At 38.4% G+C, this 14,819-nt stretch overlaps 1 protein-coding gene across 3 annotated transcripts in view; it reads right to left on the bottom strand.

Annotated features, from left to right (window-relative positions):
- BCKDHB (branched chain keto acid dehydrogenase E1 subunit beta) overlaps positions 1–14,819 on the bottom strand; it is a 131,867-nt gene that overhangs the window by 88,934 nt on the left and 28,114 nt on the right. For all 3 annotated transcript variants that reach the window (XM_037391346.1, XM_037391348.1, XM_037391347.1), the window contains exons 6-8: positions 13,533–13,641; positions 4,894–4,991; positions 1,463–1,573 (exon numbers count right to left, since the gene is read on the bottom strand). In XM_037391346.1, the coding sequence (XP_037247243.1) occupies positions 1,463–1,573; positions 4,894–4,991; positions 13,533–13,641 (318 nt within the window). The remainder of the gene's footprint in view (positions 1–1,462; positions 1,574–4,893; positions 4,992–13,532; positions 13,642–14,819) is intronic.

The following is a 14,819-nucleotide window of genomic DNA, read 5'->3' as shown; positions in this document are numbered from 1 at the left end:
ACTCTAGTAGACGCAGCAAGCATTCTGCTAACCCACACCACTTGTCTGAGCTTAAATCAAGGAAGCCGAGTGAGGGGTAAACCTTCGGCAATGCTCTAACAGTTAATGTTGTAAATAATGAAAGGATAAACACACCTGCAAAACCTTTTGGAGCATTACAGTCCAAAAGCATGTTCACCAGCATGTGTATTGTTGGATGGCCGTCAGGTAACAGCTCTTCTCTCATAGTTCTCAAGTAGCTTGACAAAAAATGGTTTCATGGAAGAGACTTCAGGCTAATTTTCATAAGGTAGCTATGGAAAAGACCTGTCTATAAGTGCTCCCAAACCAGCAAAACCATTTATATTGCATAACTTAAGTTTAACATTATAAATACGTGAATAAAGTACCTCAAATGGGTAAGTGAAAAACTAAGGGGAAAAAAAAAATACAGGCACTGTAAATAATGCACACAAAAAATTGCTATTTAAGGACAACGGGAAAGAGTTAGACAATAAATCAGGAAGGGGGGCAAAAAATCAAGTTTTCTAGATACAAGGTTTCATTTCAACGACCTCCAGTTTGTTTGGTGGTGGTTTTTTAATTTCCCAAATGACACTTAAAAAGCATACCTTAGGATTCTTTCTTTACATTTACAAAGACTTCTGGGAAATACTCCCCCTTCCATTTCTGTAAGGGCTTTCCTCCCAATAACTCTTAGCTGTTGAAGACAAAGCAGTACGGGGCAGAGGGGAGAGAGGTGTAAGCAGACCAAGGTAAATGTAAGTACAACAACAATAACTTCCCATGTGTTCTCCGTATATGGAAATTCAGATTCCAGTTTCAGCTGCCTCATGCTTTGAAAGAAGTTTTTTGTAAAAATCAGACTCCCATGGAGCTGACAAGGACTACATAGTACACATGAACTTCAAACCAGATAGTCTGAGAATAGTAAATGTCGCCTTTTCTCACCAGCCCAAGAATTCATATACCTTAAATCAAAACATTTACTTCTGGAAGTACGGATAAACAAAACTAAGGCACATCATTGTAGACCTAAAACTAGATAAAGGTCTTGGTATAGAACAGCAGAAAGAAAAAAAAAGCTTAAGATTTCACCTGATCTTTTCAGACCCAAAGACGGCAAAGATCATAGAAAGAGCCAGAAGTCATAGTAAAGCAGTTTCCAAGCACAAGTCTGATTAAATCCTGCCCCCTGCTTTGGTGCAAAGAACATTTAATTCTAACATTATTTTGAACCCTGAAGCATGTTTCTCTTTCAATACTAAAGCAAACATTTGGTCCATGTAATGTGCATTTACTCTTCACATATGATACAGAAAAATATATACAATCAGAGGAAAACCGTAGGCCTTTAAAAAAATTAAAGAACAAAGTCATCATCATCTGCATTTAAGCTGCTGTTGTTAGTGGGACTTTTTTGTTTGTTGTGGTTTTAAATTATCATGCATTATTTCCTTACCTTGCAAACTGTCTCTGTATCCCAGGGTAAGATGGTCCTCAGATCAATAACTTCACAGGACACACCAAGCTTTTCTTGAGCCATTGCTGCCACCTCTTTGATCACATGTACCTATAAAGGCAATATATTATCACCAAGTAAACATTTAATTCCTGTTTAAGATGTTCTAAATTACGCATAATAAATACAAGCAACAACTTAGCATATTGCCTGTATGTTTAGCAGAAACATTTTTATTCTGTAACCTAATCAGCATTTATTGCTCAGTTCATTCTTCTTATTTACTAACACTATCCCTAATATTTCGGCACCACTTCAAAAACTAACTTCAGATAAGGATCACTAAAAAACACCCCAACTGTTGCTTTCTACAGAAGTATCTTTCAGAGAACAGTATCAGGTCTCACCATTTTATATTTGTACTCAGTTTGGTGTTTAGGATAGGGTTTTTCTAGGACTGTAACTTAGCTAAGACCCAAATATACCAGAGTAATGTATCTTGATGTAGCAGTCACGTGATGAAGCATTATGTACATTCAAAAAAATATTCCTAACCACACTCACTACAATTTACTGGAAGTGCAATAGATTACAACGTGATAATCTCCAATGCATTATTTTACGAACAGTTGGGAGAGAGAGCAAGAACCATGTGAAACAACCTATAAACATCCAGTCCTGACCCCCACAATCAAAGCATATTGGCACTAATGCGACCATTCACTGGCCTTCCAACAGAGCTGGAATATACATATATATATATATATATATATATGTGTGTATATATACATACACACACACACACCCCACAAAGTATTCCCCTCTAGCAAGAGGCTTGTAAAGAATTAGAATACACACTATTTACTATCTACCAGTAAGACCATGTATTTAGCAGCATATGTAAGTGCAAAGTAGATTTAAAACTATCCACGTCTGTTAGAAACTTTCTCATAAGGTATGTTATGATATGAACAGAAAAGAAGAGATTATATATAAATTACAAAAAATAATAACAGTATGTTTATTATACATACATTATACATATTATATACATTCAAAACTGTATCTTGACATTATACAACACTTAAGCAAACTTATTGCAAGTACTGGCTTCCCTAAAACAAACATCAGCAACCAAATGCTCCAACATGGAAAACAACATGTTGACAACAACTCAGATTATCCTCCACAAATACCTCGGCAAAAAGTATTTGCTCATGAGATACGAGGGTAAAAAAAGAATTTCTCAGTATGATGTTGTCAATAAACTCTGATGTTTTCCTTACTGTTAGAATGTTTCATACTACAGGTTTGGACTGAGACAGATGGCCTCCACTGAGCAACTTCTAGGCACAGGTAAGGGGCTAGAGGCCAAGGTCCATCCCCAATAAGCAATGTGGATGAGGTCACTTGGCCTGGAAGGCAACAGAATTTAACAATATGGACATGGTTAGGCAGTGTCAGTGCCTGAGGGTCACAGAACTGAGCAAATTCTACAGAGAACAAAAATTATGCTGAAACAACATTACTAAGGATTTAAACACGCATCTACATAATGCAAATATGAATAGCTCAATACCAAAGGGCTATTTTAAGAGGTAAATAGATATAAGCATTGTAATAATAAAAAGAAAATACAGCCTGCAGTATTTTTGTTTAAGCTTCTAATACATCTGTGACTGTAATAAAAGGGTTTGAGAATTTTCAACATGGCACATCAGATGGACGTTTTTGACGTTTCGCTGGTGTTTAAGTGAGAATGTTTACCTAGTTGACAGAGGATAAGAATTAGTTGATGACAACAAAAGACTGCGCACAACTGGAGAGAAACTAAAAGCCTTTCCTGTCTCTCATTAGTACCACCCAGAAAAGCAACCATCAGGCAACCTCACCAGAGCAGCAGCTGCCACGCAGCTACTTAACATCTAAAATCATATGGTAAGTAACCAGTGAGTACGTGCACTCTGCCTATTGACAATAAACTCTGGATTAGTTGCACATTTAGCAAGCAAGTTCCAAGTTTATGTCCACAGCCTGCAAACACTCTCAGCCCAAACTCACTGAACATACTTGATCTGCAGAAGCCTGACACATCCAGAGCACGTTGGATTTACTGCATATGCACTAAGCATCTGTCCCCACGCTGTATTATACTGCCACACCCGTGGTTTGGTCAGCTCCTAAACTTGAATTAAGGCTGCACATCTGCCCTATTGCTATTCACATCAAAAGAACCGCCTGTCTTAAGACTTGGCCTACACTTTCCAAGCTTCAAAGCACACAGGTTTTTTGAAGGATATCGCTCCAAGTCCTGTCTGTACTACTGTCTACTGGGTCAAGTCAGGATATTATTAAATCTCCACAGCCAGATTTCAAGCCATTACTTTATCAGTTCAATTTCTGGGAATATGAAGAACACCAAGATTTCATCCAAATGGAGCAAAAAACTTGCACTTTCCAAAGGAAATATGAAGAGCTATAGGAACTCTCTTCTGCAGGAGAAACTAGCACAAGTAAAGATACTGAAGGAGTGCATAATTTAACACCAGTGCAAAGTATCAAAGGCTAATAGAAATAACCATAGATAAAGGTGATCAATTAGTCTGACAAGGAAGCCTATCACAGGAAAACACTGAAGATTACAGATTTCAAACTAAAAGAAAAAAAAAAAAACACACAAGAGGCACAACCCCAGCAATCAGTTCAATACTCTTGTGATGAAAGTTATAACATACCTCTAAAAGCTTCTCAGATATAATTAGACAAAGAAAACAGCAATTCCTTGATTATAGATTAAAGGTAATGAAAAGAAATGGTAATTCCAAACTAGACTCAAATTTCTTTTCTTTAGTTCTTGAAAACAAACACTTGTTTTCTTACCAAATATTTCAATATTTGCACATCTTAATTTGGGGGGGGTCCAATCATGTTTCTGCACAGCTTTGAAATCTATCTGTTAGAATCAATATTATACCAATTCCTATTTGTATTAAATGTTCAGTGAATTTTAACTCTCTGTATAAAGGGAACCCCAAAATGCATTTTTTAAAATCATGCAGCAAAAATTTATATTTTTCTTTCAACATACTACTTTGAAGTCTCCCACTGCCTTCCTCACAGTCACATCTCACCACTACACTCTTAAATACAGCACTTTCATAATCACCGATAAATTATTAACCTCCTGTACAGGTACCTCTTACATTTCCCAAGTCGGCTTCAACTAAAAATTAGTAAAAACTTACACAATAAAAAACGAGTTTTGTATAAATATAAACATTGGTAATCAATTTATTCAAGCATATAGTGGTGGAAGACGCACAGAGTTTATTGTCTGGCACTTGAGCCTGAATGCAACACTATTCAAACATCACCTCACCCTTAGCTTAGGCTTTGCTGGATGACAGCTACCTTGTAAGAGCCTTACCAACCTGAGTGCCCCAAGCAACCAGTGTCACATCACTGCCAGTCTGCAGCACCTCAGCTTGAGACAGTGGAATGTTGTACGGCTCCACAGGAACTTGTTCCACTGAATAAATAAAAACAAAGGAAAAATAAGGAGTAGATTCCTTTATTTAGTATCGCCCCATAAAAGTATACACTAAAAATTTTCTTCAACGTTAATGTCATCTAAAAACAAAATCACATTGAGTATTAGGCTTATTTCAAACGTAATTAAGAATATTTTTAATTATACTGCTAAAAACACATTCAGTACAGTCTTTAATTTATGTTACATACCACAGCAATAAGATAAATATATATACAATAATGATAGTAGTAAGTCCTGTACCCTAAATCAAAATATCAGCTTCAGCTATGGAGAAGGACACTGCTACAATGGATAAAAAAAATCTCAACTAATTGCTGTAGTTAATTCTAATAAGCATCAAGACTTGAAATTATACTTCAATACTCAAGACGAGAAAGAAAAGCTGTGCTAGTACCCTCCTGATATGTCAGAAGAATTCTTCACAGTTTTTTATGTCTAAATAGAGAGAAGTTTTCAGAACCTACACTGAAAGAGTCAGCAAGAACTTGTAATTATAGCAGTTTTAAATTAGGCTAAATATTTTTACTATCTATTCACCAAAAGTACATCACAATTAGAAAGAGTAGACAAAAATTATGCATCTTGTCTTCTCTAAGACCTTTAAGGTACCTCCACTCAACAGAAGACCCATTTACTATTTTTCAGACGGAAATGTTAGGTCAGTTGTGCTAGTTTTGAATCAATGCTCCAATGCACTATTCGTTGAGTGGTTTAATGATTAACGCTATGATAAAAGGCATTCATGTATAATATTTTAAATGAAATATTGTTCTGATGTAAAGGTGAACTTGTCTATGCACCAGAAGGACATGCTCTGGACACGCTCCAGCACCTCAGTGTCTGTCTTGCAGTGAGGGGCCCAAACCTGAACCCAGGATTCGAGGGGCGGCCTCACCCGTGCCCAGTACAGGGGGACAGTCACTGCCCTGGTCCTGCTGGCCACACTGTTGCTGATACAAGCCAGGATGCTGTTGGCCTCCTGGCCACACCGATGGCTCATGTTCAGCCGGCTGTCGACCAGCACCCCCAGGTCCTTTCCCACCAGGCAGCTTTCCAGCCGCTCTTCCCCAAGCCTGTAGCGCTGTGTGGGGTTGTGGTCACCCAGGTGCAGGACCTGGCCCCGAGCCTTGCTGAACCTCATGCAACTGGCCTTGGCCCATTGATCCAGCCTGTCCAGACCCCCCTGCAGAGCCTTCCTGCCCTCAAGCAGATCAACATTCCCCCCCAACTTGGTGTCATCTGCAAACTCACTGAGGGTGCACTCGATCCCCTCGTCCAGATCATCGATAAGGACATTGAACAGGACTGGCCCCAGTGCTGAGCCCTGAGGAACACCGCTTGTGACCAGCCGCCAGCTGGAGGTAACTCCGTTCACCACCACTCTTTGGGCTCGGCCATCCAGCCACTTTTTACCCAGTGAAGGACACACCTGTGCAAGCCATGTGCAGCCAGTTTCTGCAGGAGAATGCTGTGGGAAATGGTGTCAAAGGTTTCACTGACGCCCAGGTAGACAACATCCACCCCATCCATATAGGCAGGTCATCTTGTCATAGGAGATAGTCAAGCATGACCAGCCTTTCATAAGCCCATGCTGGCTGGGCCTGATCCCCCAGGGAAGGGGAAGAAGGCACTCTATTTGTTAATGTATTTCATAGCTCATAAAGTAGGTATTGAGATCCTGCTGCACAAAATTCCTTCTTGAAATTATGATAAAGAATCCTACCTAGGGATACCAGCAGAAGAAATTAAGCATTTTTTATTTTTCCTTCGTTGGTATGGCAGATCCAGTAGAAGTAGAATGATCTAGGGTTTTTTTCTGGCTTACAAATTATAAACGTAACATTTCAATAAATCAAGTAGTCAATGTTTGGTTGTTTTTTTTAATTACAGTATTCTTTTTTTTTGCTAGTAGTAATACATAAATACTACAAGTTTCACAGAATCACATAGTCCAAGCCCCCTGCTCAGAGCAAGGTCACCTTGACCTGGTTGTTCTCAGGGCCATGTCCAGTCAGGCTCTGACTATTTCCATGGTCAGGGACTCCACAGCAACTTCTCTCTGTGCAACCTGTTCCTGTGTTTGACAACCCTCACAGTAAAAATGTTTTTGCCTGTGAAGTGAGAAGTATCTCACTTCACCTGAACAGGCACCGAGGAAACACATATTAACTAAATTATTCTTCCTAAAAACAGAACAGGACCTTTTTTCCCCCCGGCATAATTCAAGAACACACGTCCATTCAATCCAAGAAAACAGAAAAAAATGGAATTTTAAACACAAGATTCTTTTAAACATATCACAAAATCAGATCTCTTTATAAACAATTATTTTTAATGTACTAAAATATCAGTGTCTTCCTGTAATCATTTCTTTGAGTGGCTAAAGGAATACAGGGTGAGGAAAGAAAAAGGGGAAAGGCACATCCAGCCCTTGCTCACTCCACATTACTAGTTGACAGTAAAGCAGACCAGGCTTCTACGGCTTTTGCACATTATGAAACCCTCTGGCAAATGAAAGCAGAGATCCTAAAAGATAATTATGAAACCCACAATTATACTAATTGGCACTGCATAGCTGCCTTTTTGATGCGAAGGTCACCTACATGAAACCTGGAGAACAAGAACCTTATAAAGATGCCACAGGACCTTCAAGTAGAAACCCAGGCAACTGACATGAACGAGAAGGTTTTGAAGTGACAGTGGGATGCACCAGAGGAAGAACTGGACAGTGTACATGATACAAACAGCTCCTTCTCTGTCTAATAGTTTTATGCACTCAGGGGAATTAAATATAACATCCAATTACACAAATTAACTGATTTCTTATTATAGCTAAACCATTCTGTAACAAGATGTCTATTGGATGAGCTCATCTAGAATTCTTGACTTTATTAAAAGCAAAATTCAGCTTGTCAAGAATTCTTAGGGAAGTCCAGATTTGGCAGGATTTTATTCAAATGCCTGCCTTCCTCCACTAGCAATGGTGAAAAGCAGCATATGAAATTATGCTGTGCATATTCTTCCATAATAATTAACCAAACCAGGATGACAATGTTTATATACAAAGCAGCCCATTCATCTATTATTGAAGATATAAATATTTCAAATACAGATTTCAAATAAAGCAATCAACAAACAGTTGTAATTATCAGAGAGAAAAGGCCATCATAAGTTAATTTTAAGAGGCTGCACCATCTGTTGCTTTTTCTGGAAGAGAAGTCTGAACACTAGAAGGAAAACATGTTTTCTCATCTTACCTGTCCTGTCTCTATAACAACCACTGATGCAAGTCATATTTATTTCTACACCACCGATGTCATATATAGTACAATTAAATGAAACTGAAAAGGTCAAAAAACATCAGAGTAGGTTCTCCACAAGATGTCTGAACCTGATAATGTCAAGGTGACTCATCTTCTCCTTTGATTCATAACTATTATGTGCTCTTGACACTGCACAGGCTGTTAACTACTTTTTGTAAATCAAAGCTTCCTTTTTATTTTTAATTCAGGTATTTTCTTAGTATCTCTCACATTTAGGGTGACATCACCATCGCACCTTCACTAACATTATAATCTAAGTTAACCAGTAACAGAATTCTCTCTATATATGTGTACTTGTATATTTAACTCCGGGCTTTTACCCAGAAAGGCTTACATTTCTTTGCTCCTTTCTGATTTTATACAAGACAAATTAACATACACAAAACTGATGACCACTCTAAGGTTATGTGGGAGAAGTAAGCGTCTGCTCCCTTAAGGGTGTCTGGACATGGATCTTTTCAATGCAAAAGGGGATAACAGGAAGAGGGAGAAGCCATAAGGAAGAACACACAGAGGCACAAGCCTACCCAACAAACAACGAGGAAAGCAGTAACAAGAACCAAACCTGCTCAGTCCCACTTATCAGTAAGGGTATGGGGAATGTGGGAGCGTTTCTTTCAGTAATATCATCTGACAGAGGACCTTGTCAAACAGGATGACAGAGAAAAAGGAGAAGCTATAAACAAAATATACAGAGACACAAATGAGACAAACATAACAGAGACAAAGACCAAAACCAAACCTGGTCAGGAACACTGAGTGAAGGGCCATCAAGAAGCTATGGGCAAACCAGGACTTTGCAACTGGTAAGCACACAAACCTGAGGGTCCAGGGTGCTGGGGGGTGGGGTGTGTGCATGGAACTACACCAGCTGATGAAGGCATGTGAAGGTGAAGGGGACTGGGGACGAACAAGGTGGGGAAGAAATAGAAAGGGTTATAAAGGGGCCAGTTGCACATAAAATGGGGCCAGTCAGCACGTAGCCTGACTGATCCCTCTGCCTCACTACGGTGGTCAGTCCTAGCTTCTTTTGAAATCTTACCCTGTGCACGTGGTGTGTGCTACCAGGACCAAGCGCCAGCTGCTGGTGAGACCAGCACGAGAAGACAAGACACTGGGCCAGCAACAGCACTCAAACCAGGGTGCAGGCACACTGGGCCTGTGGTATTGTCTTGGCCACCAGCTCCTGGGGTGGGGACAGCATGTCTCCCAAATACCAGCTGCTGGAAGGGACTGGAGTGAGGCAACTAAAAGGCTGTTCTATCTCCTGTGGGAACCATGCAGGGCTGCTAGACTGGCCAAGATCCTCCACTCAAGAGTTTTTAAAGAAAAAGAGCTATCCGGGGGAGAAAAACACTGTCATCTCCACTCCACATATGTACAACCAAGCTGGTAGTGGCACTGCCATAACTGTCCAAGAAAGTAAATAAGGAGTAAGGGTGAGCACTCCGAAGAGCCCAGGCACAGGCAGGAACAGCAAATCCTCTGCTAAACAAACTGCTAGTAAGAGGGGTGACTCTGCAAGAGAAATATGCAGTCCTGACTGTGGGCTTAGCCACAGACGCAGCACTGTACTGCTTCAGAGTATGGGAAGAAGAAATCTGCAATCATTAGCTACAGCTACACATACTAAGTATACTCCTTTTCCAATCTAATTACCACTTTATATGTTTTGTATACAGATCTACACAAACATATACATATAGCTAACATGTTATATATACACCTATAAACAAACACATGTATCTGTACATAGGGACTATTTCAAATTGGTTGCACATTAAAGCTAATGCATAATATGGAACTTAACAATTCTATTTCATTCAAACAAAACAGATAGTTCTCTTCTGTAACTTTCAAAACCTACTATTAACAGACACTGAGGCAAAGTTTAAGATCTTCACTTTAAGTCCACTCCCTGTTTTTGATGTTACTAGGTCTCTTGGATATCTAAGGTGTGAGTTACTTTTTGAATGAACTGGAAAACATTTTCAAGATGTTCTTGCAAAGCTATTCTTCACTTAGGACGTTGCTTTTTCTCCTCAGTCCATCACAGTGTGAATGTGGTAAAATTAAGACAATGCTACTTCAACACCCACCTTTCTCCCAGGGGTGATTAAGGTGAAGATTTAAGACCTAGTTTTATTCTTGTATCTTGTGTGGGAAAAGGCATGTTTGGATAGCAAATATTCACATGGAAACAACTGCTCACTTAATAACATGGTTAGTTTTACCTCATGTCTGAATAGGCATACAACATACTTGAATAAGCACATCTGTGTTCATTTGGAAAGACATCCACCTAAATGCATTATTCAAAGCAAACAGCAAGCAATCACAATATCCATGTGATTGTCGCATTGAAATATTTTGTGCTACAGCTCTGATCTACCTTGGAGACCAAGCAAATGTCAAAACATTTATGAAGATTATTTTGTACAATGTCTTTACTGTTGGGGGCCCGGGGGGGTGGGAATCTATGCTTGCATCTTGAAAAACCTGCCCTGTCATCAACAAGCAAAAAAACCCCCACACCCAAACCCAAAAAACACCTTGAAAGCAATTGGTAAGCCTATATATAGCTCCTTGAAGGTATGCATTAAATGCAAAATCACAAGGTTGGTTCTGCACAAGAGCTTTCATAAAACAGCAATGACCTGGCACCCTGCCTAACATTCTCAAAAAGCAACTTCAGTATCGATCTACCTTAGGATATATAAGCTATCTTCCATCACTAGCATCCAACAGCTAATTTCAACAGGAACAGCAACACCGGGGGCAGAAGCAGAGGGCATAGGTTTTTGTTTGGTTGGGATGTAGTAGTTGTGGGGATTTTGTCATTTTTTGTTTTGTTTGTTTTAAACAAAGCATTAGTAGCTTCAACCCACACAAACAAGGACAGACATCCTGTGTTTTAAAGGCTATCCCATCTACAGCCTATTTTCAGCTGAAATTTCAAAGATATTAACAACTCTGAATAAAATATTACAGATAGCTGTTTAGAGCAGGGGTCCTCGAACTTTTTAACCAGGGGGCCGGCGCGGATGAAGTGGCAGGAGGCCATCTGCGGCTGCTTGGTTTCCCCCCAACCCCCGGCGGGGGGGTCTGTAAATACCGGGGGCCGGACTGAGGACCCTGGGGGGCCATTCCCGGCCCGCGGGCCGTAGTTTGAGGACCCCTGGTTGAGAGGCTCAAATGCCGACATTACTTTTACAGATAGAAAATACTGCTCATTATAATCTTCAAAACCTAATTTTTCAATGAAGTCTTTACACACCCCCTGTAACATCAGTCATGACATTGTCTGCAACAAACACGTCTGTTCACATGAAGCTAGAACTAGAAAAGAAATGTATGGTAGGGGCAATATAATTTCATTATTCAATGCCTTAGCCATCGTAGAGGAAATAAAGAAAATTAGGGGGTTTTTGTCTGGAACAATGAGGTCCCAGGTCTTGGATGGGGATTTATACCTTATTATACTACTAATATACCACCTTTCTCCTAAAAAAATATATCAATGTTAAACTGGAAGTTTCTGGTGGAAATCAATGACTAAAAAAACCACAGGTAATGTCTCTGAAAAATCAGGCTATCAGAATATAGGAAGAAACCAGAGTCTTTCAGAAATTGCCAACATCATCTTGCAGCAACACCGCAGTTAGTTATCAACCAAAACAAATAGCATTAACCACTATTTCAGCACGTCTTTTACTCAAGATTTCAATCGCAAGGTTGATTTATGTTCAGCAGATGATCCAGCAACTGCTTTCAAGTTAATTTCCTCAAACAAAAACCTCCCTATATTCTCAGTGTGTATTTGTGACTTGTAAACACTGAGGTAAAAAAGGGCTGTTTTAAAGACACAACAAATTTCAGCTTCCATCTTTTTCTCTAATAGGACTCAGACTCAAGTTCCTTTTACAAACTACTTCATCTAAACAAAGGGTCGGAGGTATTTATTGCTAAATTTCAGTAAGCTCTCAAAACACACTCAACTTAAGAAATGCAACACTCTCTGGGTACATCACACCACAATAAAAATAGCAGCACTTTACAAATACATTGCTAATGGAAATTCTGGACTTTTTTTGAAAATATAGAAGCAAATAAGCCATTTCCCTGGTAAAAATCCTATTTGTTCCTGAGTTACTCTGCTATTTTTTGTAGCTTTGATGTCTGCTTTCTAAATCTTTCCCTTGATATTTTTTGGTTCTGTTCTCTAGGAAGAAGATAAATTTACTAACAAACAAAATGGATGTACTGATGGAAAAGTGATGTTAAGAGGTCCCAAGTAAAATACAAACATTTTGTCCTTCACTCATCACCAGTTCACACAGTCAACTTATAAATTGATTAACGTATTCAGCCATAGTTGGTGTATCAAGCTGTATGACATAGAAATGCTGGAGGTAAGTGATGGCTTGAGTCCTGTTTTACCAGCTCATCCACCCACTCTGCCTGCCTCCACATGCAATATTTGCTTTCATCCATTATCTGTTCTCAGTCCAGTTTCTCTAGTCCAAAGTAGTAACAAGCTTTTTTTTTTTTTACAATGACCTCAAGCACTCTCATCATCAAATTACTCTGTTCTTGTATGTTACGCATAATAACTGTTAAAACTTCTATGAAGCAAAAAATGCACTATGACTGAAACAAATGAAAAATAATAGCACTTGCACCTCCTTCTACGCAAGATTAAAATCTAAGGGGGCAGATTTTCACGACTGTTAGAAATCAAGCCCTCAAAAGAAATTTTAACTTTGGGAAAATGCTGATGGTGAAGTTCAGTTCTTTTGGAAATAAACATCTGGAAACTTTTTTCAGTAACTAGAGTTATCAAAAAGAAAGCAGTTTAACTTCTATCAAATTTATATTGCAATTTGATAAAGGATAATGCTCTTAGTTCTGGGGGTTTTTTTAAACCATGACTGTACAAAGCATTCCACTTCCAAAGTTAACTGAATGTTATGAATGAATATGAATCAGACTGTAAACGTTCATTTATCTTTGCAGCCAAATTTAGAGATCTTACTCAGTTTTCACACTTCCTCTAAAAACACAAACTCCAAACATAGCTAGAGACAAAACAAGTCAAGACTTCTGCTACATTGTTTCAATTGTGACTATCAACATATATGCGCAAAAAAAAAGCGTGTTCCTTTATTGGAAAATACAGGATATAAATCTTTACCTGCGGCTCTGTAAAGTATTTTAGGTTCAAAGAATATGCATGGATTTTTGTCCTCTATGCATGACAGCAGCAGTCCTTTGGCCTGAAGAGGACTCCTTGGAATAACAATCTGTAAAGATATTTTTTAATAGTTTACTTAAACTGCAATTCTTCTACAAGCTTCCTCAATTAATATCAAAAACCAAGCAATTATTCACTTTAAATAAACTTGTGTACAGATTGAGCAGTTCTTAAAGTGAATTAATATCAGTGCTACATAATCATAGACCCCAATTTTATTTTGTTCATTGAGGAGGCTTGAATAGCTCCCCTCTACACCACGATTTAGATACTAATGAACTTCCCTCCAATAAAGTTGAACTAACATTTTAACAATAACATTGAGGTAAACTGAACAAAAGAAAATCAGTTGGATTAAAAAAAAATACGTTAGTTTAGTAAAATTAATGTAGATATATGACAAAAAAAATTCAACTGAGTGATCCTCACTTGGTTGGATAAAGATTCATCAGAGCAGGACTGGAAGATATTCAGACTTAGTCCAGTACGTTTTGAAGACAAAAAAAGAAAACAGCTATTTAAAGTTGACTTCCTTTGCTTATGGTGAAAGCCTGAAATTTTTTGTTCATTTTGGAAATTAACAAATACCAAAAAAATACCTGAAACTATTATCAAGCAAAGAGAAAACTAAGCAAGGCTTCCTTCCAGATGCAATCTGAAAACTTGGAATGAAAAAATATAATTGATTTCCCAACAGAAGAGTCAATTTTGGATGACCTAAAAGAATGTTGGTTATGAACAGGAAGTTACGAAATTATCACAATTTAAATGAAAATACAACCAAAGAGCTCAATTCCCTCAAAGCAGAAGGACTAGCTAATTTACATTCCAGAGATCAAAAAAGCTGATACATGCACCATGTCTACTAGCAAACATTTTTATAGCTGTGAAGTTAGAAGTGGCCCCTTCTGACTGAAAACATTTTCAGCACATTTTTAAAGAAAAAAAAAATCCATGTAACTACAGACATGTTAGCTTACTGACTCCAGGAGTTTCCAAGGTTTCAAAATATTTTTGAGATTAAGAACATTTAATTATACAAAAGTAACAGAAAAGAGTCCAAACACCACCTAAATCTGCTATCACATCAAATTAACTTGATAAGTGATTCTTCTAAACAAGGAAGAAGTAGTCTATTAATATTTCACCAAAGCATTTGGTAACAGACACATGGGAAATTACCCAGCTGATGGATGTTACTAGTGCAGCTTCTTATGGGTCATTTTT

Source organism: Falco rusticolus, chromosome 6 (assembly GCF_015220075.1).
Source record: "Falco rusticolus isolate bFalRus1 chromosome 6, bFalRus1.pri, whole genome shotgun sequence".
Classification (NCBI taxonomy): domain Eukaryota; kingdom Metazoa; phylum Chordata; class Aves; order Falconiformes; family Falconidae; genus Falco; species Falco rusticolus.
Note: the sequence above shows the minus strand (reverse complement) of the source record. Positions and strands in the feature narration are given on the sequence as shown.